Source organism: Colias croceus, chromosome 18, assembly GCF_905220415.1.
Source record: "Colias croceus chromosome 18, ilColCroc2.1".
NCBI classification, from domain to species: Eukaryota; Metazoa; Arthropoda; class Insecta; order Lepidoptera; family Pieridae; genus Colias; species Colias croceus.
This window is the reverse complement of record NC_059554.1, coordinates 2,616,692-2,641,707: the sequence shown is the minus strand read 5'-3', so window position 1 is coordinate 2,641,707 and position 25,016 is coordinate 2,616,692. Positions and strand designations below refer to the sequence as shown.

Below are 25,016 nucleotides of genomic sequence, written 5' to 3'. Positions count from 1 at the left end.
CGGAATACCTGTAATAGTTACGGAATGTGCACACTTAACGATTACACCCTGTATATACGAATACTCGTAACATGTATTAAAAATGTCGTATTTGTGTTATAGTATGAAATTTAGTGAAAGACAAGAAATCCAAACACTACTTCAGAATAGAAAATGTTATTTATTTAAATAAAATGAATTTCAGAAAAATAGAAAGGACACTTTTTCCATTTACGTATAATAAAATTTATAAGAAATGAAAGAATTAAAATATACTGGAAGCGACTTCTATAAGAGATTTGAATGATATGACTATTTTTATTTATGTATTTTGGATTTCCGTATCACTTTGGCTGATGAATGAATTAATTAATTTTAAAATTAATCCGAATTTCATGTCACTGACTAAAATCTAACGTAAAATTCCACCATTTTTTATTCTTATTGCTTTCGGCTTAATTTTCAATCATCCAGTAAACATCCAGAATAAATATTCTATCTCTTTCTTTTATTTCGAACAGAAACGCCATTTTATATCGAAGTTACTCGAACATTGGAAAATCAACCGTATTTGAATCTATAATTAGAGAACATTTTTAAATGGCTTAGTTGTCCATTGGGTTTTACTCTATCCATCTCTTTCTGTCACACAATGTACTCTTTTTCTTTGAAGAAATTTCAACTTTTTACAGAAAACTCCGTTTTCATAAACATAGCATTAAGGCCGCCTTGTTAATTGTACCACAATCACAAACCATGTGGTTTTCTTTGAATATTGTTTAGTAGAACATGCCTCCTATTATTGAGTCCGCGTAGGCCATGGCTTTCACGTCTGGATGGGGCTGAAAATTAGAAAAAAAAGATAAATACAAGTACATGTGCTTAATACACCAATAAAGTAAGAACCTAAATTTAAAGCTATAGATTTCACGAAAAATACTAAACGGGTTTCGACAAATTTTTCACAATAAGCATAAGTTGAGCTTTGATTTTTTTTGCAAAACATCTATTTTCACTTATAATACCACAAGAGCTTCAAAATTATCGGGTATTTTCCGATAGGTTCGTTGCAAACAAATGAAGGAGTCAAGTTTTTAGTCAAGGCTAAAAAATCACGAGCGCGAAGCGCGAGTGATTTTTCCTGAAAAACTTGACGACTTTATTTGTTTGCAGGGAACCTTGAGGGAAATGCCAGATAATTTTGAAGCTCGTGTGGTATTCGGGAGATTATTTTTCCGTCCCAAAATGTCGGCCAATAATTTCACAATTGAATTAAACCTGTCAGTTTGACGTCAACGACCAGAGAAAATTTTCAAAAAATTATCAGTATAATACCATGTAGGTTGTACCACGTGACGTCGAATGGTGCAATTCTATTGGTCGATATTTGGGTCGGAAAAATAATCAATCTAAATTACAACTATTAGAGACATGGCACAATTATTTTCCTACTAATCATAGGTTTAGTGAACTTTCTAACATAAGCACAAACTTATTATTTTTACTTTTACCTATTTTTTGTTAAAGATAATATAATATATAAATAAATAAATAAATATATAAATAATCTATACTAATATTATAAAGCTGAAGAGTTTGTTTGTTTGAACGCGCTAATCTCAGGAACTAATGGTCCGATTTGAAAAATACTTTCGGTGTTAGATAGCCCATATAACGAGGAAGGCTATAGGCTTTATATCATTACGCTAAGACCAACAGAAGCGGAGGCACGCGGGTGAATCCGCGAAGCGCAGCTAGTAAAAAATACACTTACAACAGCTTCATATGTTGTGAAGTTTGGCTCGAGATCCTTGCCGTTCATTGTGATGAAGGCGCCTAGGTTACCCATTGCGTCACTGAAAATAAGAAAATTTTATTTATAGGATATAGTAAAAAATCTAATTTTAGACTTATACTGCAAGGGGATAAGTACCATAAAAAGTTCTTGGCCGCGCCTGTCTGTTCGCGATAAACTCAAAAACTTACCAATATTTGGTTCCAAAAGGAGACAGATATTTTGGGACACATATTGTTATCTCTATAAATATGTGTGCTTCCTGCCTTTTTTCAGGCTAAAAAAGTGTGTGAAAAATGTTTTTTTTTGCCCCACTTCATAGCCGTCGTTCTTGACCTCGTGACTGCGCACGATGTACGAGAGTCCGTTCCGTTCGCAGAACGTGGCGGTGACGTCACGCCCGGTCCAGCCAGACGCGTATATATAGGGACTTATACGTACTGACACTTACCGATATTTGGTGCCAAAACGAGACAGATATATTGGGACCCACATTTTCTTTATAAGTATGCGGGCTTCCTGCCTTTTTTCAGGCTAAAAAGTGTGTGAAAAAAAAAATTATTTTTTCGAAACTCACCAATAGTTAGGTGCACTAAACACCGTGATGCACTTCCCATAGTGCCCCACCTCATAGCCGTCGTTCTTGACCTCGCGACTCCGCACAATGTACGAGAGTCCGTTCCGTTCACAGAACGCGGCGGTGACGTCGGGCCCGGCCCAGCCAGACGCGTACATTTAGGGAATGATACTTACTGACACTTACCGATATTTAGTGCCAGAACGAGTTAGTTGTATTGGGACTCATTTTTTCTCTAGAAATATGTGTGAATTCCGCCTTTTTCGGGCTAGAAAAGTGTCAAGTGTTAGTGTATGTGTAACTTTTTTTCGAAACTCACCAATAATTAGGTGCACTAAACACCGTGATGCACTTCCCATAGTGCCCCACCTCATAGCCGTCGTTCTTGACCTCGTGACTCCGCACGATGTACGAGAGTCCGTTCCGTTCACAGAACGCGGCGGTGACGTCACGCCCGGTCCAGCCAGACGCGTATATATAGGGACTTATACGTACTGACACTTACCGATATTTGGTGCCAAAACGAGACAGATATATTGGGACCCACATTTTCTTTATAAGTATGCGTATCATTGCTTTTTTCAGGCTAAAAAAGTGTGTGAAAAAAATTTTTTTTTTCGAAACTCACCAATAGTTAGGTGCACTAAACACCGTGATGCACTTCCCATAGTGCCCCACCTCATAGCCGTCGTTCTTGACCTCGTGACTGCGCACGATGTACGAGAGTCCGTTCCGTTCGCAGAACGTGGCGGTGACGTCACGCCCGGTCCAGCCAGACGCGTATATATAGGGACTTATACGTACTGACACTTACCGATATTTGGTGCCAAAACGAGACAGATATATTGGGACCCACATTTTCTTTATAAGTATGCGTACTTCATTGCTTTTTTCAGGCTAAAAAAGTGTGTGAAAAAAAAATTTTTTTTCGGAACTCACCAATAATTAGGTGCACTAAACACCGTGATGCACTTCCCATAGTGCCCCACCTCATAGCCGTCGTTCTTGACCTCGTGACTGCGCACGATGTACGAGAGTCCGTTCCGTTCACAGAACGCGGCGGTGACGTCGGGCCCGAACTGGCAGCCGACGCCGCGGCGCGAGGCCGAGCGACCGTACGCCGCTTGCGGGTCCGACCACAGCAACTCGCACATTATACCTGGAAATAGGAAAATAATATTGTTATACATTTTAAAATACGTTTTATTGGACAAAAAAAGTATGAAAAACGTGGTGAAAGTCATGATAAGGCCGAAATACGAAATACGGTACCTAAGTAGAATGTTATATAATACATCAGTCAGTATCGACATTCGAAATTGAAAATTTAACAATAATTTCAAAAGTTTTTAAACTTCGGTCAAGTGAATGGTACATTGGGACGACAATAAATCTCATTTTGCAACCTTTTCCGCAGTCCGGAACATTGTTAAAATTGCAATTAAATTATTTTTTTGCTGTATGGTCGTGAAAAAAATACCAAAAGTTCATTAAAAGCGACCACTAACCATCTTCTGGCGGCTCCTTATTCCTCTCGACCTTGCGTATATCGTCGAGCGTGATGTCGTCCTTCGAGAACAGTCCACCGTGCATCACCAGCACTTTGGTGTTGATGCAGTGGGCTAGTGGCAGCCAGTGGTACAACTATACTAGAGCTTAACTTACCAGCTAGCAACACAAAACCTCAATCACCTGTTAACACAAAACCTCAACCAACTGGGAACACGAAACCTCAAAAATGGACGACTTACCATCTTCTGGTGGCTCCTTATTCCTCTCGACCTTGCGTATATCGTCGAGCGTAATGTCATCCTTCGAGAACAGTCCACCGTGCATCACCAGCACTTTGGTGTTGATGCAGTGCGCTAGCGGCAGCCAACGGTACACCTCGGTGAAGAGATCCGCCATTTGTGATGAATACTTGTATGTGACTTCGCCGCGGAAACCGTATACCCTGTTCATGTCGACCGTTTCGTGGTTACCTGGGGAGTTGTATTGTTTATTTATGAATATAATTGTATTTTTTGCGGTAATTAATATCTATTTGTGAATTCTCCATTATTACCAGGGGCAAATATTAAATTATGTATTTTGATGATTTAAAAGTGCTTTCGAAAGGAAGTCTTGACTAATATTTTATTTATATACCGAATTGAACCCTGGTCTGCTGATGTCTACGCTCACGCGTTAGATACTTAATTGTTAAAATATAACTTATGAAACATTTCTTAGTTATACATAATTTTATCTGCTACTTTCAACTACCTTCTTTTTGTTACTTTACATAGAAAATCTTTTCAATACAAATAAAATACATACCTCTCGACATGAAAAAGTGGTTTGGATACAACAATTTAAAGCTGAACAACGTAAAGATGCATTCCACACTGAACGAGCCACGATCTACAAAGTCTCCATTGAACAAGTATGGATTACTCTCTGAGGGCAGTCCGTTAAGTTTGAAAATGTTCATTAGATCGTAGTATTGCCCGTGAATGTCCCCACATATTGTGAACTTGTCTTCATCACCCACTGTGATATCAACGAGCGATGGCTGCTTTTGTAAGTATGCTTTTACGTCTAATAATATCTGAAAGATAAAGGTTTATTAGTGTTTTATTATGCTTCAACATCTTTTTCCGAACATATTTACCACTGTGTTCGATGTTTCAAAATAATTGTTTACCTTATATGCATATTTCTTGTGTAATTTCTTCTGATTTTTGTAATATTCCATTAGTTCTGTGACAAATTTAAGCGTTACTTTTCCATCTTCTAAACTCGGACCTTCGTACTCGTCTTCAATGGCTAAAAATAATTAATATTATACAATAAATTATTACTTGTGAATTCGTCCTCATAATCAAAGAAGTTCCCTTATTTTATGACATATTCCATAACAATAAATAGTGGCCTATAAACCTGTTTCTGAATTGAGAATATTATTGATTTGATAAAGGTTTGAGAATGCTAATGCCACATATAAGACATAATTTAAACAGATTTAAGCATGGTTTGAGATGATGAGATCTTAAATACACAATTCAAAAACCGGCCGTAAATCATTCTCTAGCGTTAATTCGAGACCCAAATCATAAAATAAAGTTGCTTTGTGCGACGCGACTTACACACACACACACACACACACACTTTACATTTAAAGCAACCTGTATGTACTACCATGTAAATTCGAAATTCCAACTTACTCATAGCGTCCAAGTTAATAGCATCTGCTATATTAACTTCTTTCTTGTCAACGGCGATTGCTTTCTCAAACGCAATTTTTTTAGCTATTTTATTACATTCATTGTACTTTAACTTGGCATCTTGATCATTTGGCCGTACTTTGGTTACCTGTAATTTAAATAAATAAGTTTTAGATAATAAATAAATAAATAAAAATGTAAGCAAATGTTCTGTGCACATATTTGGAAATAAAAGAATCAGATTTTTAAGAGGAAATATATTATTTCATTTGTTTATAATCTTTATAATATTACATGGGTTTATGTTACTTTTTTCAATGTTGCAAAACCAGAACTTGACAAGTAATTATAGCTTAAAGAATGCCTCTAAAAATGTACATGATTTTTCATATTCAGGTATAGTATTATATTTTAAAAATGCTTTTTGGTAATGTAGTTTTAGTATGGTAACATTTTAATGGATACAATTTGGATCAGTATCTATTGTTCAGGGATTAATGATATACAATTAGTTTCCTATCTTGTTATCTTGGTTAATAATTATTAATTGTTATTAATAATTATTAATTAATAAGTACACACATTCTCAAATGATCATAAAATAATTCGAAGTTGATAATATGTAATTTTTCTTTATTTTTTTAGATTCTCAAAAGATATAGGTAAATGCAGAATGTTTATTTTATGATAGTGCATACCATAAAAATCTTTTATTGTACTTATTCAATATAACATATAAAATGTTTTCTTACTCTATAAATTACCTTGCCTGGTTCTCGATGCACTTCAGTTTTAACTGTAGAATGTATTTGGTTTCATTATTAGAAATGTCTTATTATTATTATGTACATTTCTGTTAATAACAGAAATGTACCAAGAGGGGTTTACCTATAAGTTTTTGTACTTAAGATTTCATTAAAATTATTATCTTTTAAATCACTGATTAAAAATTTGTGACCTTTAACATTATAAGGTATTTCTTATGTGTAGAGCAACATGTTAACAGATAAGATAGTGGTTTAAGTAAGTAAATATGCTTGGGATAATTTTTTAAGGTATTTTAGAAATCATTTAATTTCCTACTATAATAGAAATGAACACTATAAGTAATATTATAATTGCATCTTTTACCAATCTTAGGGTGTGCAAATAAAATAATAAGACATTTCTAATAATGAAACCAAATACATTCTACAGTTAAAACTGAAGTGCATCGAGAACCAGGCAAGGTAATTTATAGAGTAAGAAAACATTTTATATGTTATATTGAATAAGTACAATAAAAGATTTTTATGGTATGCACTATCATAAAATAAACATTCTGCATTTACCTATATCTTTTGAGAATCTAAAAAATAAAGAAAAATTACATATTATCAACTTCGAATTATTTTATGATCATTTGAGAATGTGTGTACTTTATTTGTACGACAATTATCATGTGTATAACCTCGAACATGGTGAAATAGTATTTCAACATAGTGACATACAGCATCGGAGATAAGTAGACAATCTGTCAATTAATGTGTACAAATGGTTTACAATACTTACATAATGGAAATCCTTAAGTGCATCTTTGTATTTTCCTAGTGACATATACGCAGCAGCCCGCCTGTAGTATGCCTTGGTGTATGACTTATCAAGTGAAATAGCCTTTGAGGCATCCGTCAATGCATACCCAAAATTCTCTAGCCTTAAGTTACATATGCTCCTATTTGCATAGTAAACTGCACTTTTGGGATTCTTCTCAATCGCTTTAGTATACAATTCAATAGCAATAGTGTAATTTTGTTCTGAAAGAGGTTATAAAGTTTAATTAAATCAAACCCAATAAAAACGTTCGTCATTGTATGTAAACAATTTATTTTTAATAATTCACTGTATAGACCGTTTATACTTACTTTTAAAATATTCATTAGCTTCATTTTTAAATTTCTCTGCAGCATCAAGATCCTCCTGCGACACGGGCCCGGTTAGTTCCTCGTTTTCGGCCATCGCTTATTTTATAATTAGTAATAAAATTACGTGAAAAATCTATTTATTGTGACTCGAAGTCGTAATCATAAGAATTATAGGGTTTTTCTTATTTTCATTAACATACTATCCGCATTACGTGAAAAATTAATTTGATAGATCCTGAATCAAATTTGATGAGACATCAGACATGAACGATGAAGTTGAATGAACGATTTTATGAATGACTGATTGATCTTGATTGGTGCAATATTGGCCTTGGATACAAGCTGTTTTGCTCTTATAACTTGTAACTTACTGATAATTATCATAAATGTATAAAACTATAAGAAATTAAACAGATATTATGATTTCTGAAAATATTAACATAGCTTCACTCAAAATTAGTTTATACAATAAATAAATAATAATGATACTTAAACTACCTAAGCAAACTACGTGCAAACTACCAATACTAGTTACACTATCGGACGCTAGATGGCACTTTAATAAATATAGAATTTACATTAGATGCGCTAGATGGCATTTCGACTTGATAAAATCGTTTGATCCAACTCAAAATTATTATTTAACCAATTTCCATAATTCCTTTGCCCCTATCTTTTAACCGAGATATACGGATATCACTGAAATAATTATTATTGATGACTTTTTTATGTTTCGAATTTAAAAAAAATGAAGATTTATAAATGCTTGTAAAGTTGCATTCAACAAAATCACGGGCAAACCTTTTCATAATTTATTTCAAGCCTTTGTGGTTGATTGTCAAAAGTTTGTTTGATCTAGGTCTTCAACTACATATTTGTTTACTAGCTTTCCACCCGCGGCATCGCCCGCGCAGTCAAAGTATAACCCGCATAGTTCCCGTTCCCGTGGGACTTCCGGGATAAAACCTATCCTATGTCCTTTCTCGGGTATCAAAATATCTGTATACCAAATTTCATGCAAATTGGTTCGGTAGTTAAGGCGTGATTGAGTAACAGATAGACAGACAGAGTTTCTTTCGCATTTATAATATTATTATATTATATGTATTACCTATATGATATTATATTATATAGTATGGATTTAAGGGGAAGTAACTAATTAATAGAAATAATTTTGTAATTATGTATAATCAGAAATTTATATTACCTATCTAAGTATGGATATTGGATATATTGTACTCTGTGAATATTTTCTAAAAAATATTAATAATAGTATGTACCTACGTGTATGTACTAAAATTATTGCAAACTTTTTCTACATAAATTATTATGTAGGTAGGTATATGTATTAGGAATGTTTATTTGAAAAAAAATATGATTAAATAAGGTAAGGAAAAACAAAAATAAAAGAACAAATAATAAATAATATTTTTTTTATTAAAGATAATAAATATAAAAAATGCTCATTAAATGTTTATATTGATAACTTTATGTACCTAATTATAATTACATTACATTATTAAAGACGTATTAATACCATTTTAATACAGGCACAACAGAGCTATGCTTACAAATAATACAATAATACTGCTTTTCACTAATATGGCGGAGCTTGGTTCAGGACATTCGTCGCTTTGTTCTACTTTAATGAAATATTTATTATTAAATTCATCGCGATTTTGCATGTAAGTGTCAATGGCGGCTTCTCCTTCAGTTGTCAGTGACCGCGTACGACTGAGTTTCCATGTAGACACTGTAAAAAAAAAAACAAATTAATTGGCGCGAAATACGAAATAAAAAAAATTAAAAGATAATCGATTTTTAAAGCGATTATAGTAAGAATGACAATAAATCTTTATAGTGTTAATTTACAATCATATGAAAAATGTTTAATTAGGTAATAAGAATAAAAATGTGTGCGTGTACGGTGTACTAGGTGTACACAGGTAGGAAGTGAAACTTCTTTATGACCTTATTTAAAAAAAAATAATTTACTATTTGCAACTTTACAGAAATACGCCGAATCACGCGTGGTAGGGATAAGAGAAAGATGGCGCGTACCGAAACAATGTTATACTCAATTTTTTTCCAACCCCTATAAAGAAGTTTCACTTCAATGATAGTTTTGAAAATTATAGTAATAATACCGTATTGCTAAGTTTTGCTTAGCTATGTGGGTCTATTGTTTTTGGCTTTACAATAATTTAATTACATTAGAAGTTAGAGTTCTTTTGTTTTCTTTTTCAAATCGTTTATAGATTGTCAAGAATATCTTTTTACAATGGGATGAAAAACAATAAAAAAATGTGTGCGTGTACTAGTTAGTGTACACACGTAAGAAGTGAAACGCCTTTATGACCTTATTAAAAAAATACTATATGCATCTTTACAGAAATACGTCGAATAACGCCTGGTAGGGATAAGAAAAAGATGGCGCGTAACGGAAAAATGTCACGCGTAACGAAAAAATGTTACACTAAATTTTTTTCCAACCCCGATAAAGAAGCTTCACTTCAAAAATCTTATTGAAATAATTATTTACAGAACAAAAAAAAAGTATTTATTATAAGGATTTAAATTACCTGCACGACGGTAAGGTCCAACATTGACGCAGCTGTATGCGAGTGAATATGAAAGATAATCCGTTTTTAGCACGTACAGTTCCATCGTTGTAAACTCGGGTTCTGTTTCTGTTAAATTAAAAATATTCCAAATTATTTATCGATGTAATGATGATAATGATAATGTTATAAGGAACTAGCTTTCCGCCCGCGGCTTCCCCTGCGTTTTCAAAGAAAAACCCACATAGTTCCCGTTCTCAATACCTATACAGGTATTTTATCAATTAATCATATTATGTCAAATACATACTTAAGATCTGTGCTTAAGATATTTGCGCTAAAATACAAATAAATCAAGATAACAAGTTTGACAATCCATGTGAAGACAGGACAACGTAATAATATTGTATGTATTTTCTACTTGATAAATAAATAAATAATGTACATATATATTTTAGTAGCATTATCACACATACCTCTCATTTCACGTATCGGAAGAGTCACAGTTAACCTCGCACTACCATCAAGCGAGCTGATAGTAGCAGTGCCCTCGATAGTGTCCAACTCGCCATCAATCACTTGCCAGTTGAGGAGAGTGACCACGCTAGTGTCCGTGTTGAGCGAGTACCTGGCGCCAGTGCAGTTGCCGCGCTCCCAGGGTTGTGGGTATCGCTCTATTTGGTACCAAGTGCCGGTATACTGAAATATTTTATTTCAAAATTAAGAAAATTAAACGGATGCACTTGGTGATGTTCATCGATGAAGGTTTTGAGGTATCAATATTATATTACGCACATCACTACATAGTATAAAACAAAGTCGCTTTCTCTGTCCCTATGTCCCTTTGTATGCTTAAATCTTTAAAACTACGCAACGGATTTTGATGCGGTTTTTTTTGAATAGATAGAGTGATTCAAGAGGAAGGTTTAAGTAAATAATTTATTAGGTTTTAGACAAAGCGGGCGAAGTCGCGGGCGGTAAGCTAGTCTATCTATAAATTAATGTCACATTAAAGTCATGCTAGTTACACTACTCATAACTCTAAAACGGTTGAACGGATCTTTTTGAAGTGTAACTTCTTTAGGCGCGTCGATAGGAAAATTTCAAGGTCGCGTCATGGCAATACCGTCACATCACCGAGTACGGCGACGATTTTGTTATCTTTGAATCTTGCCACAGAAGTTTCACTTCTGTCACGTGTGCTCGGCACATACGCTTGTTTTGTTTTTACAGTCTATATTAATAATCTTCCTCAAATTTCAAAACAGTCTGAGGAAGATGATTAATAATTTAATATCGAAATCATTTCTAAAGACTTCGATCGTGTATACCAAGTTCTATCCTATTACTGAACTTTTTTTTAGTATATCCTAATTCTGTAAGCCTTATATAAACCTTTTGAAATGATACACGTCACTTAACAGAAAAAATTGTACCTGAGCAGGATCAAATCTCATTTCCACCGGAATGTTCTGGTCACACTGTCCAGGCAATATAACCTGGTTGCCAGTTGGTTCTGGATAATGGAAGCAAGCCCCATCCGTCTGGTCAACTGACAGATAAAGTTGTTGGTCCAGAACGCGTCTGTTCGCTATAATGTCTGACATTGCGTTCTGTGCGTCTGGTGTCAGAACACGCGTCTTGCTGTGCTTTGCGCTCCATACTGTTGAGATAAAATATTAGAGATGAAATTTAAACATACTATATAATTAATTAAGCGAATATGGGTTAATAATCTATCCATTTATAGTACAAGAAAAGTGTCACATACCTCGTTTATAATCATCATTTATATTCTCGCAAGAGTACAGAAGTGAATATGTTTCGTAATCGGTCGCAAGGACCCAGATATCTGAAAAAGAATTAATATTTATGAGCAATTAGATCCCCCAAATCGAACAATATTCACAAAATCTTGAACATATTTTTATCTATTAGGTAAGTATATACAAACGTTATTACATTTTTTCACTAAAATTAACGTTACGTTGGATTGTGTGATGGTACCGTCAAATTGGCCAAATTACCTATGTACATAACCTTCGAAAGAAAGGAATAGATATTTTATTTTGTCAGGAAAGACATGATTCCATTACATATTCATTCCTTTCATTAATCCCAGCAACATCACTGTTCTTATTGTTCAATTTGCAATTGTATATTATTATATACTACTAATCTCTTAACTTCCAGATACAATTGCGTAAGTAAAATCCCCAAATAATTTACTATATTTTCATTAGTCTTACCAACAACCCGTCCATCGCTATACGTCTGTCTTAACCTTCCATCATTGTTAGCAGTCACAGTGCTAACAACTACAGTAGCGTTATTATCTTTAACTCCAGTTTCTATCAACTCATATGTGGATCCAGAAGCTCTGATATCAAAGCTCACACAGGACCCAGGGTTCGAGTCTGTTGGATACGCTTCTATTTGGTGCCACCAGCCTAAGTACTGCAAGTTTGAAGAAAATTTGGTTAACATTAAGTCCAATATTCATACAATGGCATACTCCACGTCATATTGTATGAATATTCGAATCAACAGAGGAGGAATTTCTAGTATGGAACGAGTTTGAACATAGAAAAAATGGTTCCCTTGACGGTAGAGAAGTTCCTCTGAAGACGCATCTACATCTACGCAATGGCCTTATTTTAGTTAGCCAAAATCAAAGGGAAAATGTTTGGAAATATCTGATAGGTCTGAGATTCGAACAACATCTATTTTTCATACCCCCTAAGGCTTAAGTGATAAGAAGAAGGCAGAAGAATGTTTGCCCGTTGCCGGAACAGCTGATTATAATCTAACTTCCTTTAAAGTTTACAAGACAAGTTTACATACCTTCTGTATATCAAATCCTTGCACGCCCTGTACCGGGTCACATTGACTCCTAAACACGGGTGCTTGGTCCCTATCTACAGCAGGTATATAGAAACAGGCGTCATCTGATTGGCTGCTTTCTACGTAATAGTTCTCACGTAACCCTTGTGTGTTGTTTATTATTGTGCTCATTATTGTATTGTATTGGGATTCGAGAGTTTTGTTTCTGCTTAGCTTCCAACTTGTTACTGCAAGTTGATTTATAGGTTATTGTCACTAATTTAATAATAAGTAATAATATAATTATGTAAGTTTTGTATTTAATGGTTACTGCAAGTTTTTTCCGTCATTAGAGATAATTGTTGCATATAGTATGTACATGTTGTATGTAAATATTGCACTGTTGGTAACGTTTAGCTACTAGCTATTATGTATTCTGTGCTGTTGGTGTATTTCATAGCATTTTGGCTGCACGCAGTTGGAACGTTATTTAATTTTAAGTTTTAAAATGTTAGCTATATAGTTTGTTAAGTGTAGCATTATCATATAAGGTACGATAGGATTGTCTTTTTATAAAAAAAAAAAATAAAGAAAAAATAAAATGTATTTCAAGAAAATATATGTTGATCGTGTTAGTGGAAAAAATCTTATAATAATTTTAGATTTATGCTTAATCTATTTATAAAACATACCTATTCTGTTCTTGCCCTCATCGATATTTCTACAGCTGTACACCAAAGCGTAATTGTCGTAGTCTGTGCCCAGAATGTAATAATTCGAGGCTTGAGAAGCTGTAAAAGAATAGTATATCATAAAATAATGTAGGTACATACTAATACATAACAATACTAATGTATGTGTGAATTATTTAGGTCACGTTTTTTACACTTTTCCTTACACTATTTGTATCCTAATTAAAGTAAATATCTGTTGAATAAGAATAAATAAATTTTCACGGACTTCTGACTTCAGATTACGGACTACAGACACGGACTTTATTATTTCACGCATCTTGAAAAGAACGAATCTCTTCAAAATCATTGGGTAAAAAAGTTTGTCTGTATAGACAAAAAAATATACCGGCCGAATTGAGAACAATTAAAAATATCCTAATTTCAATATCTCAAAAAATAAAAATGTCAATAAAGAATTTTTTTAACTTACACGGAGGTAAAGTGAAGGTCACATTGAGTACCCCACTGCCATCAGTAGTAATCACTTGAGCAGTAGCATAAGCCACATCCAGTCTGCGATCTGTTACTTGCGTGTTCATAACTTGTACAACAACGCCATCTGTTGTGCTGTAGTACGCACGTGCGCAGTCGCCATCTTGGAATAGTTGCGGGTAGCTGGCTTGTTGGTACCATTTGCCGAGGTACTGTAAATTATAATTTTTTTTTGTGTCTTTGTTTATTTAGGGATTTTTGTCCAAAAGGACGGTGACACGTGTTTGGCATCCCTACTAATATTATAAATGCGAAAGTAACTATGGCTGTTTTACAATTACAGAGCATAATGCGACTCAGTGGCGCACAATGCCGAATTATGCTGATGCTTAATTGGAACGTGAAACGCACCAGCAGGTTGCGCTAAGTTCAGTGTTGAAAAAAAAATATTCATAGCGAAAAAAATATTCTAGCGGCCCGATCGGGAATAGACACAATAGATTTTCTATTGTGTCTGTGATTCCGGGGGCTGAGGCATTGTGTAAATAAAGTGCTATACAAAATAATTGGTTGAAAAGTGAAAACTATTTACGGTTATTTTAAGTAATTTGGATTTTGTTTATTTCATTAACATTTTTTTCAATGTTTGTACCTAAGGCGGAAGCTAGTTTAATAATAGTTCTTACCCGACCGGCCTCAAAGTTGGCAATGCCTCGAATACTTTCATCGCAGGGTCCAGGCAATATAATTTGTCCTGGTTTTCCTTCAAATTCAGGATAATAGAAGCACCCGACTATTGTTTGATCAGTTTCTTCATAATATCCTTCGAATAGATCTTTTGTTTCTGATACTGATTTATCTATATTGGTGACAGCAGCTTGAGATAGCCCAGCCTGGTTCCTACTTAGTTTCCAACTGTAAACTGAAGTAAACAGAATGGTTAAAATCGTTTAGCTTAAATCATGATTATATAATGATTGGATCGATGATTGGAAGCCCTGGGACATATTTAAAACTTAAATAAATTATGATAAACAATAAAAGGAAGCCGTTTGATATTTTCAACGGTAATATTTTTGATTACAACGTTTTTGAACCAAGTACACAAATACGAATGATCAATTATTGGTCAAAATCACATATAAATGTTAAAAGGGAGTAAATTTTATACATACTTTGTTTGCTGTTATTTCCCAAGTCCCTACAACCGTAGAGCAAGGCATAGTCATCGTAGTCCACATCGATAACATACATAGTGGTCTCGTATGAAACTGAAAGAGTTATTATTATTAGAAGAAATAAAACAACATTCAAATTTAGGTCGTGGGTTCGATTCCCACGTGGGAAAAATATTTGTGTGATGAAAATGTTTGCTCTGTGTCTGGGTGTTAATTATCTATATAAGTACTTATTTAAATTATGTAATATGTATGTTTATCAGCCATCTGGTTTCCATAACACAAGCGAAAGTTTAGCATGGGATCAGATCGTGCCGTGTGTGAAAATTGTCCTAAAATATTTATTTATTTATATTAAATAGTTTTTAAAGGAATCTCACCATTATCACCAGATAGTTTAACGTTCAAAATTCCTCTGCCATCTGTAGATAAAGTCACAGGACCAGTTGCTACATTAAGTTTTTCAAACGTGACAAAACTCTTTGTTAAAGTGAACGAATTTTGGTTAGCAACAACTTCATATTTGTTGTTTACACATTCCCCTGATGGGAGTTCTGAAGGGAATTTAGATACTTCATGCCAAGTGCCGGCGAACTGTAGGAAAATATTAAATTTATTAATATTCATAAATGGGAAGATTTGGAACTTGAGAGAATGAGGGGAAGAATGTGGAAGTATGTAAGATGTCTCTATGAAAATATAAATCTATTCAACAATCTATTCTAATATTATAAAGCTGAGTTTGTTTGAACGCACTAATCACAGAAACTACTGGTCCGAATTGAAAAATTCTTTCGGTGTTAGATAGCACATTTATTGAGGAAGGCTATAGGCTATATATCATCACGCTAAGACCAACAGGAGCGGAGCCATGCGGGTGAAACCGCGGGGTACAGCTAGTAATTATTATATGTTGATTTCTAGTACACAGTACTGGCTACTGAGTAATTACTATAAGTTCTTATTTAAATTTCATGTTAGCTGAAAATAATTCATCATCTTAAAAGTTAAAGTTGCATAAATAAACAAACTTACCCCAGTAAGATTAAAGTTTTGAACGGCAATAGTGCTGGGTGCACATTCCCCGTCCAAAATGACTGGACCTCCGAAATTATTGGGATAAAAGAAACAATCTTCATCTGTATGTCCTCTAACATTATAATATTGTTGTCGAAGAACTGGTACAGAGTTCATGACGTTGTTTATTTGTGTGTTCCATTCGGCTGATAGTGACCTTGTCCTACTGAGTTTCCAACTTTGCACTGGAAATTGATTTTCCGACTTTAAATTCCATTTATGAATAATTTATAAACTAATGATATAAATGGAACAGTTTGGATATTTTGATGTGTGGATGTTAGTAATTGATATGCCGAATAATAAACAATTTTTGATGAATCTGCTTCCTCTTTTTTCCGCGTATGTAGGTCAATTGGGTCTAGCGTGTTTATATTTTTAATGATAATAGGCAAAAATATTATGCAAGAACGTAAGGCTTTTCTCCTGTAATTTCAAGACATCCTGGTATATTCTGAATACCCTTTCGTGAAACTGTTCAAGGTGAAATAAATGTGCACATAAATGATATGTTAAGAAAAACAACTTACCACGTCTGTGCTCTTCATCAATATTAACGCAAGAGTAGACTAAAGCGTAATTTCGGTAATCCGTTGCTAATACCCAATATGGTGAAAACGTAGTCACTGAAAAGTAAATATTAATTTTTGTTAGATAATAGATACCCATATAATATATAGATAACTAGCGGTCCGCCCCGGCTTCGCCCGTGGTACATATTAACGTTTTCTCTACATAAGAACCATCCTCGTACTTCAAGGAATATAATAAAAAAAGAATTATCGAAATCGGTTCAGCCGTTCTCGAGTTATGGAATTACAACGAAAAGTGGCATTGATTTTTATATATTAGATAAGAACGTCATGCCGTCAAAATTGATTGTAGATTTAAGAATTTACATGTAAAGTTGTAAACTGAAATCTTAATAACAGACATACAGTGGTGGTCGAATAATAAGAAACACTTATCACGATGAATGAGTCATCCAATTTATTTAACGTTTTTGTAACAACGTATAATTAGAGACAAAGCATTATTTCATATGTAATAGAATACCCGTTTATCTAGTTTCAAAAAAATTGCTATATAATTCGTATGAGTTTATCGTACGTTTATCGTAGAGCAGTGGTGGCTCAGTGGTAAGACCTCGGACTTCGAATCGATAAATCCGTGGTTCGAGACCAGGCGAGCGCGCAGGAAATAAATTGATTTTTCAATTTATCTGCGCATGTTGTAACATCACCACTGCTCGAACGGTGAAGGAAAACATCGTGAGGAAACCGACATGTCGAAGAATTAAAAAAAAAGTTCGACGACATGTGTCATCCGCCAATCCGCACTTGGCCAGCGTGGTGGATTATGGCCTGTACCCTCATAGGAGGCCCGTGTCCCAGCAGTGGGAACGTATATGGGCTGATGATGATGATGATGATGATGATGAGTTTATCGTATTAGGTGTTTCTAATTATATGTCCACAACTGTATATCTTGCAAAAATTGATCTTACTGTACGGTATTATTACATCATACTGATAGCAAATATAATTAAAAATATTTATTTATTTGATACTTTATTGTACATATACACCAAGCATGGAAAACGAAATACAATAATAAAAAAACGACGTGTGTCACTCGGGGTAAAGCGGTAAAGCTATTGCATGCTATGCCTTCAAGCCACACCTCCGCCCGTCGGAGTGGGGAGCGTGAGGTTTTTTCGTTACGGAATTTCTCGATTCGGTCCCCGCGCTCAAGGCCTGCGATAGAAGCTATGCAATAGCTTAAAAAAATACTTACAATTAGTTCCAGGAATTGGGAAGGACACATTTAATCTGGAAGAGCCATCTGGATAAGGAACAGCAACACCATTAATAGATGATAGAACTTGGTTCACTACTTCTGTGTTATACACATCGACGACATCTCCGTTTAGTGTGTATGTGGCGGTCGGACATGTACCGAATTGGAAGCCGGTTGGATAACTCTCGATGTCATACCACGTATCCAAGTACTGGAATTATGGGTAATTTGGTGTAAAATTTATTGTGAAGTCAAGTATAGACGAACGTGAGGTAATTGTATTGATTTTTCAGTTATTTAAAATAACTTTATCACTACTGTTGCAATGCATAAAACAAGTATGGAAACTTGTATACCATGATAATAAAAACGTTTGCTAAAATGTGATATCTGCCAACCCGCACTAGGCCAGGATAGTAGATAAATGACGAAATCCTGAGGAGATTTATTTATAGTGATTATAATGATGAAATAAAGAATTAAATTTTCGTCTTAAAAAGGGTCAGTAAAAGTAATGATTTTATCATTCTCTTAACAAAACAAAGGCACGCTTGTGAAAGCTAGCTTCAATTAATCGTCATCAAACTGAAATTCAAACATTATTATCATTGCTCTTAAATATAAATATATCCTTAAAACTTACATCAGCAGCACTAAAATTGCTGACTAGCGTGATATTTTCGTCACACTGTCCTCTGAATACTGGAGCAGTTCCATTAGCTTCGGGATAGTAGAAACAAGCGGAGTCAGAATGTTCCACGTTATTGTAATATCTGCTATTTAGTACATCTATTGTGTTTATTATTGCATTCATACGATTGTTATCAGCAGCTGTGAATTGACGTGATCGCGATAGTTTCCAACTGTATACTGCAAAGAAAATAAATTGAATATATTTGATACTCAGTTTTCGGAAATATAGGTAGTAGTCCTGTACGCATGATGGTAGAACAACATGACTGTGGTAAAATCAACGAAGAACTGTCTTGGGACAAATTGTATGAAACTGGGAAATTACTTATTTAGTAATCGAGATTTAGCAAAAAGATAGTTACTAAGGTTAATTTTTTTCTTATTTGATTAAAAAAATCATTTAAAATTTTTCTATGAGTTTCAAAGAATTACGATATTTAAAACATACCTCTTCTTCTGTTATTTTCTAAATTCCTGCAACTATAGACCAGGGCAAAGTTTTCGTAATCGGTGTCTAAAATCCAGTAATTAGCCGGTTCGGGTGCTAAAAGATAAAAATGTATTATAATTTCTTTATCCAAGTATAGTATTTAGGATAAGTTTACTAAGTTAAGGAGATTTTTTTTGAGGTTTAGATTGACATTAAAATTTACTTCTTTATTTTATAGGGCGCCAAATGCAATACTTCCTCACTCACGAATTTTGCAGTCTACCCCCAACAATATTACAAAATTAAATATTTATATTATCATTAAATACTGTACAATTAACATATTACTCCAGTGCAATAACTTCTACCTCATCTTCAATCATAACTCTATGAAGTTCATATATAATACTCACAACTTGGGAAGGTCACAAACAGTTTCCCAGCACCGCTAACACTAGCCGATTCAGCTGAACCTTCTATACTTTGTAGGGTTTCGTTGACAACTTGAGTGTTTCTAACCAAAACTGTTCTGTTTTGTAGCACAGTATATGTCGCATCATTACAAGCACCACTTTGGAAATCGGTTTGATAAGTTTCTAGAAGACGCCAGCGACCAGCGTACTAAAATTAAAAAAAAAAAATCAAAAATTAGACGGACAGGAGTGCTAAGAAATTATTAGTACCGAGTATACACCATAAAAGTATAATATAAGAATACGTACAAGGTCAACAACGGCTCAATAATAAACATAATAGAAACAAGAATGCTCTATTTCAGTTAAGTCTTTATGTAAAATTAATACATATACAAATAAATAATGGAAATAAATTTATCTGAAAAAAAATTCACCAAGTCTATTTTAAATTAATATTCAGTGTTAAGTTTTCTATAGTCGTCACCAAAATCTTACCCTTGCAGGCTCAAAATTGGGAATTGCCTGGATATATTGGTTACATTGTCCCGGGAAAATGACAGGGTCTTCGGGTGTAAGAACTGGCAAATAGAAACATGCGAGGTCCGATTGGTCCACATCATCATAGTATCTGGGGTCCAAAACTTGAATCTCTTTGAATTTCTCTTCCATAATGGGGAATGCTGTTGAAGGTATAGATTTCCTTCGGCCTAAGATCCAACTGTACACTGAAATGGAAAATTTATTAAATACATATTAAATTGTAAAGTAAGAAGATCAAAAGTGTATTAAAAGTTTAAACATTACAAATCAGGAAGACTTTTCAAACTTACCTCTTCTTTGTTCCAAGTTGATGTTGACACAACCATACGCTAAGGTGTAATTTCCGTAGTCAGTACTTAGGATCCAGAATGGAATCGTTACAGCTAGAATAAAAAAGCAATCAGATGTTGTAAATCGTCATAATAAATTTTGACAATATATTACAAGAGAACTTTGTTTTGTTCTAAATAATTATTATAGTTAAGTACAAGACTAATCTGTTTATAGACAAGACAATAATTATCGTAACTTTAGCTTAGACAAAATGAGTTCAATAATATGTCATTAGTTGTTAGTAACAACTCAATCGTTCATAGCATTTGTTCAACAAACTGAACCACACGAATTAGAAATTTGAATAACACAAGAAGATAAACGAATCTATACTAATATTATAAAGCTGAAGATTTATGTGTTTGTAAGCGCTAATCTCGGGAACTACGGGTCCGATTTGAAAAAAAATTTCTGTGCTAGATAGCCCATTCATCGAGGAAGGCTTATAGGCTATATATCACCACGGTAAGACCAACAGGAGCGGAGCAATGCGGGTGAAACCGCGGAGCGCAGCTAGTTTAAAATACTTACGTCCGTTAGCACTCGGAATAGTGATTGTCAAGCGTCCACTACCATCAGTAGCGCTTACTGTAGCAGTGTTACTGCTTTCATATAACGTTTCATTCTGTATATGTCTGGACACAACGTTAACTGTGTTCCCGGATAAAGCACCGAATTCTTGGTTGATACACTTTCCGTAATTACGGCTTGTGGGATATTTATAGACCTCATGCCAGAGTCCTTGGAACTGAAATAATATTGATCATAATCATCATCACTACATAGTATAAAACAAAGTCGCTTACTCTGTCCCTATGTCCCTTTGTATGCTTAAATCTTGAAAACTACGCAACCGATTTTGTTGCGGTTTTTTTTTTAGATAGAATGATTCAAGAGGAATGTTTAAGTATATTATTTATTAAGTTTGAGACAAAGCGGGCGAAGCCGCGGGCGGTAAGCTAGTTTAATATAATTGCATACCAGTTGAAACATTACAAATATGTATTATTGAAGTGAAACTTCTTTAGGCGCGTTGAGAGTAAAATTTCAAGGTCGCGTCATAGCAATACCATCACGTCATGTAGTGAGGCGACGATTTTGGTAACTTTAAATCTTCTTCTGACACGTGTGCTCAGTTCCCACGTTCTTTTTTTAAATAGAGCGATCATGCTTACATTTGCGAAGTTGAAGTTGGGCACAGCTTGGATGGTTGTATCACATTGTCCTGGGAAAATAACAGGAGAACCCGTTTCTGGCTCTGGATAGTAGAAGCATCCTGTACTACTGTGGTCTCTAGGAATAAAATACTGTTCAGCAAGTACTGATACGTTCGCCATTGCGTTGTTAATAGCGGTTACAGCAGCTGCTTCCAACTGTCTTGATCTACTTAGTTTCCAAGATCCCACTGTAAAAAAAATTGTAGAATCCATCACATAGTTTGGAACAGATAATTTCAATCATTTAATCTATACTAATATTATAAAGCTGAAGAGTTTGTTTGTTTGAACGCGCTAATCTCAGGAACTACTGGTCCGATTTGAAAAATTCTTCCGGTGTTAGATAGCCTATTCAACGCGGAAGGCTATAGGCTATATATCATCACGCTAAGACCAACAGGAGCGGAGCCATGCGGGTGAAACCGCGGAGCGCAGCTAAGTAAATGATAAGTTAAAAGTAGTATCAGTCATATAGTTTGGAACATATAATTTTAATCAGGATTATTCTTTTCGTAAAAGTTCAAAGTCATGAGTGTACGTGTTTCATACCTTGTCTATGTTCGCTGTTGATATTTCTGCAGGTGTAGACTAAAGCATACGAGTTGTAATCTGTAGCGAGCACCCAGTAGTCGGTGACTCTTCCTGCTCCGAAGTCGACCAACAGTTTAGCGACATTTGTTGCTCCAGCGAATGTTCCAACAGCAGTCGCTGAGGATAATGTCTCGTTTCTCACTTCTGTGTTCAGAACATCGACTTCGCTACCACGGAGCGTGTATTGGGCAGTGTTACAAGTACCAGCTTGGAAGGAAGTGGGGTATGAGGAAACGTCGTACCACTCTCCCATGTACTGAAAAAAGCCAACAAATTATTATATTTTGATGATATGATACCAATAGTTCATGTTACATTGTATAATCTATTAAAAGTGAAGTCCCATGTCCCCTAGTGGGGCAGATGCATTATACATCTGTTTCACTGATCGATTTTCTTTAGGGACAAGTAATCAGCCTTCTGTGTCCTGCCAGACAGAGTCATTTTTTTTTCTTCGTCTCCACTGGGAATCGAACCCAGGATCTTTTGTTAAAATATCTACTTCTCGAAAGAACACGTAGGTAAGCTCGGGGGAACCATAAGAACAATGTTCGTTGCAGTTAAATTTTCCAAACGTTTATGTTTGCAAAATGCAATAATTATTAAACAAATTCATGTATCTACTGTTTCATCCATATTTTCACTCAATATATTTACCGCTGTTATATTGAAGTTTGTAACAACAGTTATATTTTCATCGCATTGTCCTCTGAAGACAACTGGAGTGTTTTCTTCAGGATCAGGGTAATAAAAGCAAGCGGCGTCTGATTGGTCCACATTTTGATAATATTGGTTATTCAAAACATCGATACTGTCAATCACTCTGGTGACATTAGGGACTACAGCAGCAGGCAGTGCTGACGTTCTGCTGAGGATCCAACTAAATACTGGGAACGAACAAGGATAAATTAAAGAAAATAATAAAAATTTCATCTTCTTGCCTGTAAAGAACAATCGACTAACTGGATTTGATACACTTGACCCAAGACGTCACAAATCAAAAGAAAACACAGATATCAACTTTAAGGATAACATTTGGTGGTATTTGTTATTAGGACGTTTTTGCGGAACTGAAGTTTTGTCTGTTCCATAGCATTATATCTTATCAACACATCTTAAACCAATTTCAGAACTGATAACACGCCTACATAATTCACCTACCTACTTTTTTATGGTATTATACAAGATAAAAAAGTTATTTCTCTTTCGGAACATTACTGTTTCTATAGTCCAAGTATTCGTAAATAAAACGTGAAAGAAATTATGTATATTATAGAATGAATAAAATTACCTCGGCGTTGGTTTTTTGCCAAGTTATTACAGCTATATGCAATGGCGTAGTTTTCGTAATCTGTGTCCAGGATCCAAAGGCTTGCAGTATCTAAAACATTTAGAATATAATTAAAGTTTGATCGAGGTATGTTGTGTTAAAAGGGTTCTTATTTAATGTCAAAAATATTGTTTGCAGAGAAATAAACCTAAAAGTCCAGATCGAAGGTACTATTTTTAATCATTAAAAATAGTCCATTGAATAAAATTCTACTATGAGTAAAAAAAAAGTAACTGATCTTGAATTCTAATAGGTACATCTAGAATCAGTTATCCCAAGACTTATACTTTTTAAAGATTAGAAACAATTCGATCACTCAGCAGGATTCGAACCTACGTCTTCCGCCATTCCAGGGCAACGCCTGACCACTTGGCCCGTAATCCAGCTAGAGCAATCGAATTTATTCTCTTTCAGTTTCATGGTTAAGTATTACTTACTGTTTCCAATTTGTACTTGAAGTTTCGCACTTCCATCACTTGAAGCCTGAACTGTACCAGTGACATAGTTCAGGGCTTCATTTATAACTTGGCTATTCTTTAATTGTACAACACCGCCATTTAATGTGTACTCGGCTCGATTACAACCTCCCATTTGTTGTTCAGCGTAATATGTGGAAATCATACGCCATTCACCTAAGTACTGTAATCAAATATTTACATGCTTTACAATGACCATTGACGATATAAAAATTAGAACGAAAAACTGTGGTATTTTACTAGTTTCATTTTTTACTGAATCAATCTAGATAATTATTGAAAAGATCAATAAAAATGTGAAGTTATGAGAAAATTTAACAATCATAAAGTACGAATAGGTAAGATAAACTGTACGAAGTACGAAGACAGGACCGACGTCTGTCTGGTCAACTAGTTCTAAATCCTCAATTATTAGGAGAAGCTATTATTTTGCTATCAATTAAATTATCCGATTACTATTATGGTATTTTTTATTTATTTAATACTTTATTCTGTAAGAAAAAATGTGCAGTTATTTCTGCCAGGCAACCACGGGGAGTAGGTAAAAAGTGATATTACATTATCTGTATAAATTAGCTAGTCCTACTTACTCTGCTGACGTTAAAGTTCTGAACAACAGCAATATTAGGGTCACACTGTCCAGGGAAGATCACAGGCTCATTCAGAGTCAGTTTTGGTAAATGGAAACAAGCTGAGTCAGATTGGTTGATAGCTTCATAGTATCTTTCGTTGAGAACTGTTATATTTGATATGGCGTTGGTAATAGCTGTGACTGCTGGTGCAGATAGAGTCTTCGATCTGCTAAGCTTCCAACTAAATACTGTAAATTAAGATAATATTGGAAATATAAAAAAAGACGTGTGGCACTCGGGGACTGCCGCGGTAAAGCTTGCATGCTATGCCTTCAAGCCACACCTCCGCCCGTCG

At 34.6% G+C, this 25,016-nt stretch overlaps 2 protein-coding genes across 2 annotated transcripts in view; both read right to left on the bottom strand.

The window, feature by feature from the left end:
• Window positions 1-746: 746 nt before the first annotated feature.
• Window positions 747-7,728, bottom strand: LOC123699800 (serine/threonine-protein phosphatase 5). The gene is made up of 9 exons (XM_045646828.1): window positions 7,459-7,728; window positions 7,109-7,350; window positions 5,558-5,705; window positions 5,038-5,159; window positions 4,671-4,941; window positions 4,103-4,333; window positions 3,291-3,510; window positions 1,754-1,835; window positions 747-821 (listed from the first exon to the last, which is right to left on the bottom strand). Exons 1-9 carry the CDS (start codon window positions 7,550-7,552, stop codon window positions 759-761), a joined length of 1,473 nt encoding a protein of 490 aa, XP_045502784.1. The 5' UTR covers window positions 7,553-7,728; the 3' UTR covers window positions 747-758.
• Window positions 7,729-8,906: 1,178 nt separating this feature from the next.
• The window catches only part of LOC123699679, a 59,929-nt gene continuing 43,819 nt past the window's right edge, over window positions 8,907-25,016 (bottom strand). The window contains exons 22-48 of the mRNA XM_045646689.1: window positions 24,680-24,909; window positions 24,051-24,252; window positions 23,575-23,664; window positions 22,941-23,170; window positions 22,242-22,539; window positions 21,651-21,880; window positions 21,007-21,223; window positions 20,433-20,525; window positions 20,098-20,327; window positions 19,600-19,807; window positions 19,205-19,300; window positions 18,707-18,933; window positions 18,061-18,274; window positions 16,794-16,889; window positions 16,222-16,448; window positions 15,567-15,780; window positions 15,184-15,279; window positions 14,695-14,930; window positions 14,007-14,220; window positions 13,535-13,633; window positions 12,864-13,090; window positions 12,269-12,476; window positions 11,791-11,871; window positions 11,456-11,682; window positions 10,496-10,718; window positions 10,041-10,148; window positions 8,907-9,211 (exon numbers count right to left, since the gene is read on the bottom strand). Coding sequence (XP_045502645.1) covers window positions 9,000-9,211; window positions 10,041-10,148; window positions 10,496-10,718; window positions 11,456-11,682; window positions 11,791-11,871; window positions 12,269-12,476; window positions 12,864-13,090; window positions 13,535-13,633; window positions 14,007-14,220; window positions 14,695-14,930; window positions 15,184-15,279; window positions 15,567-15,780; window positions 16,222-16,448; window positions 16,794-16,889; window positions 18,061-18,274; window positions 18,707-18,933; window positions 19,205-19,300; window positions 19,600-19,807; window positions 20,098-20,327; window positions 20,433-20,525; window positions 21,007-21,223; window positions 21,651-21,880; window positions 22,242-22,539; window positions 22,941-23,170; window positions 23,575-23,664; window positions 24,051-24,252; window positions 24,680-24,909 — 5,033 coding nt within the window. The 3' untranslated portion in view covers window positions 8,907-8,999. The remainder of the gene's footprint in view (window positions 9,212-10,040; window positions 10,149-10,495; window positions 10,719-11,455; window positions 11,683-11,790; window positions 11,872-12,268; window positions 12,477-12,863; window positions 13,091-13,534; window positions 13,634-14,006; window positions 14,221-14,694; window positions 14,931-15,183; window positions 15,280-15,566; window positions 15,781-16,221; window positions 16,449-16,793; window positions 16,890-18,060; window positions 18,275-18,706; window positions 18,934-19,204; window positions 19,301-19,599; window positions 19,808-20,097; window positions 20,328-20,432; window positions 20,526-21,006; window positions 21,224-21,650; window positions 21,881-22,241; window positions 22,540-22,940; window positions 23,171-23,574; window positions 23,665-24,050; window positions 24,253-24,679; window positions 24,910-25,016) is intronic.

Bases quoted from the DNA above. Each gene is read 5' to 3' on its own strand.
- LOC123699800 (XM_045646828.1), bottom strand. From the start codon at position 7,552: ATGGCCGAAAACGAGGAACTAACCGGGCCCGTGTCGCAGGAGGATCTT. The intron at 7,351-7,458 runs GTAAGTATAAAC...AACCTCTTTCAG, and splicing joins AGCTAATGAATATTTTAAAA to AACAAAATTACACTATTGCT. The intron at 822-1,753 runs GTAAGTGTATTT...TCTAATTTTCAG, and splicing joins TCACAACATATGAAGCTGTT to CCCCATCCAGACGTGAAAGC.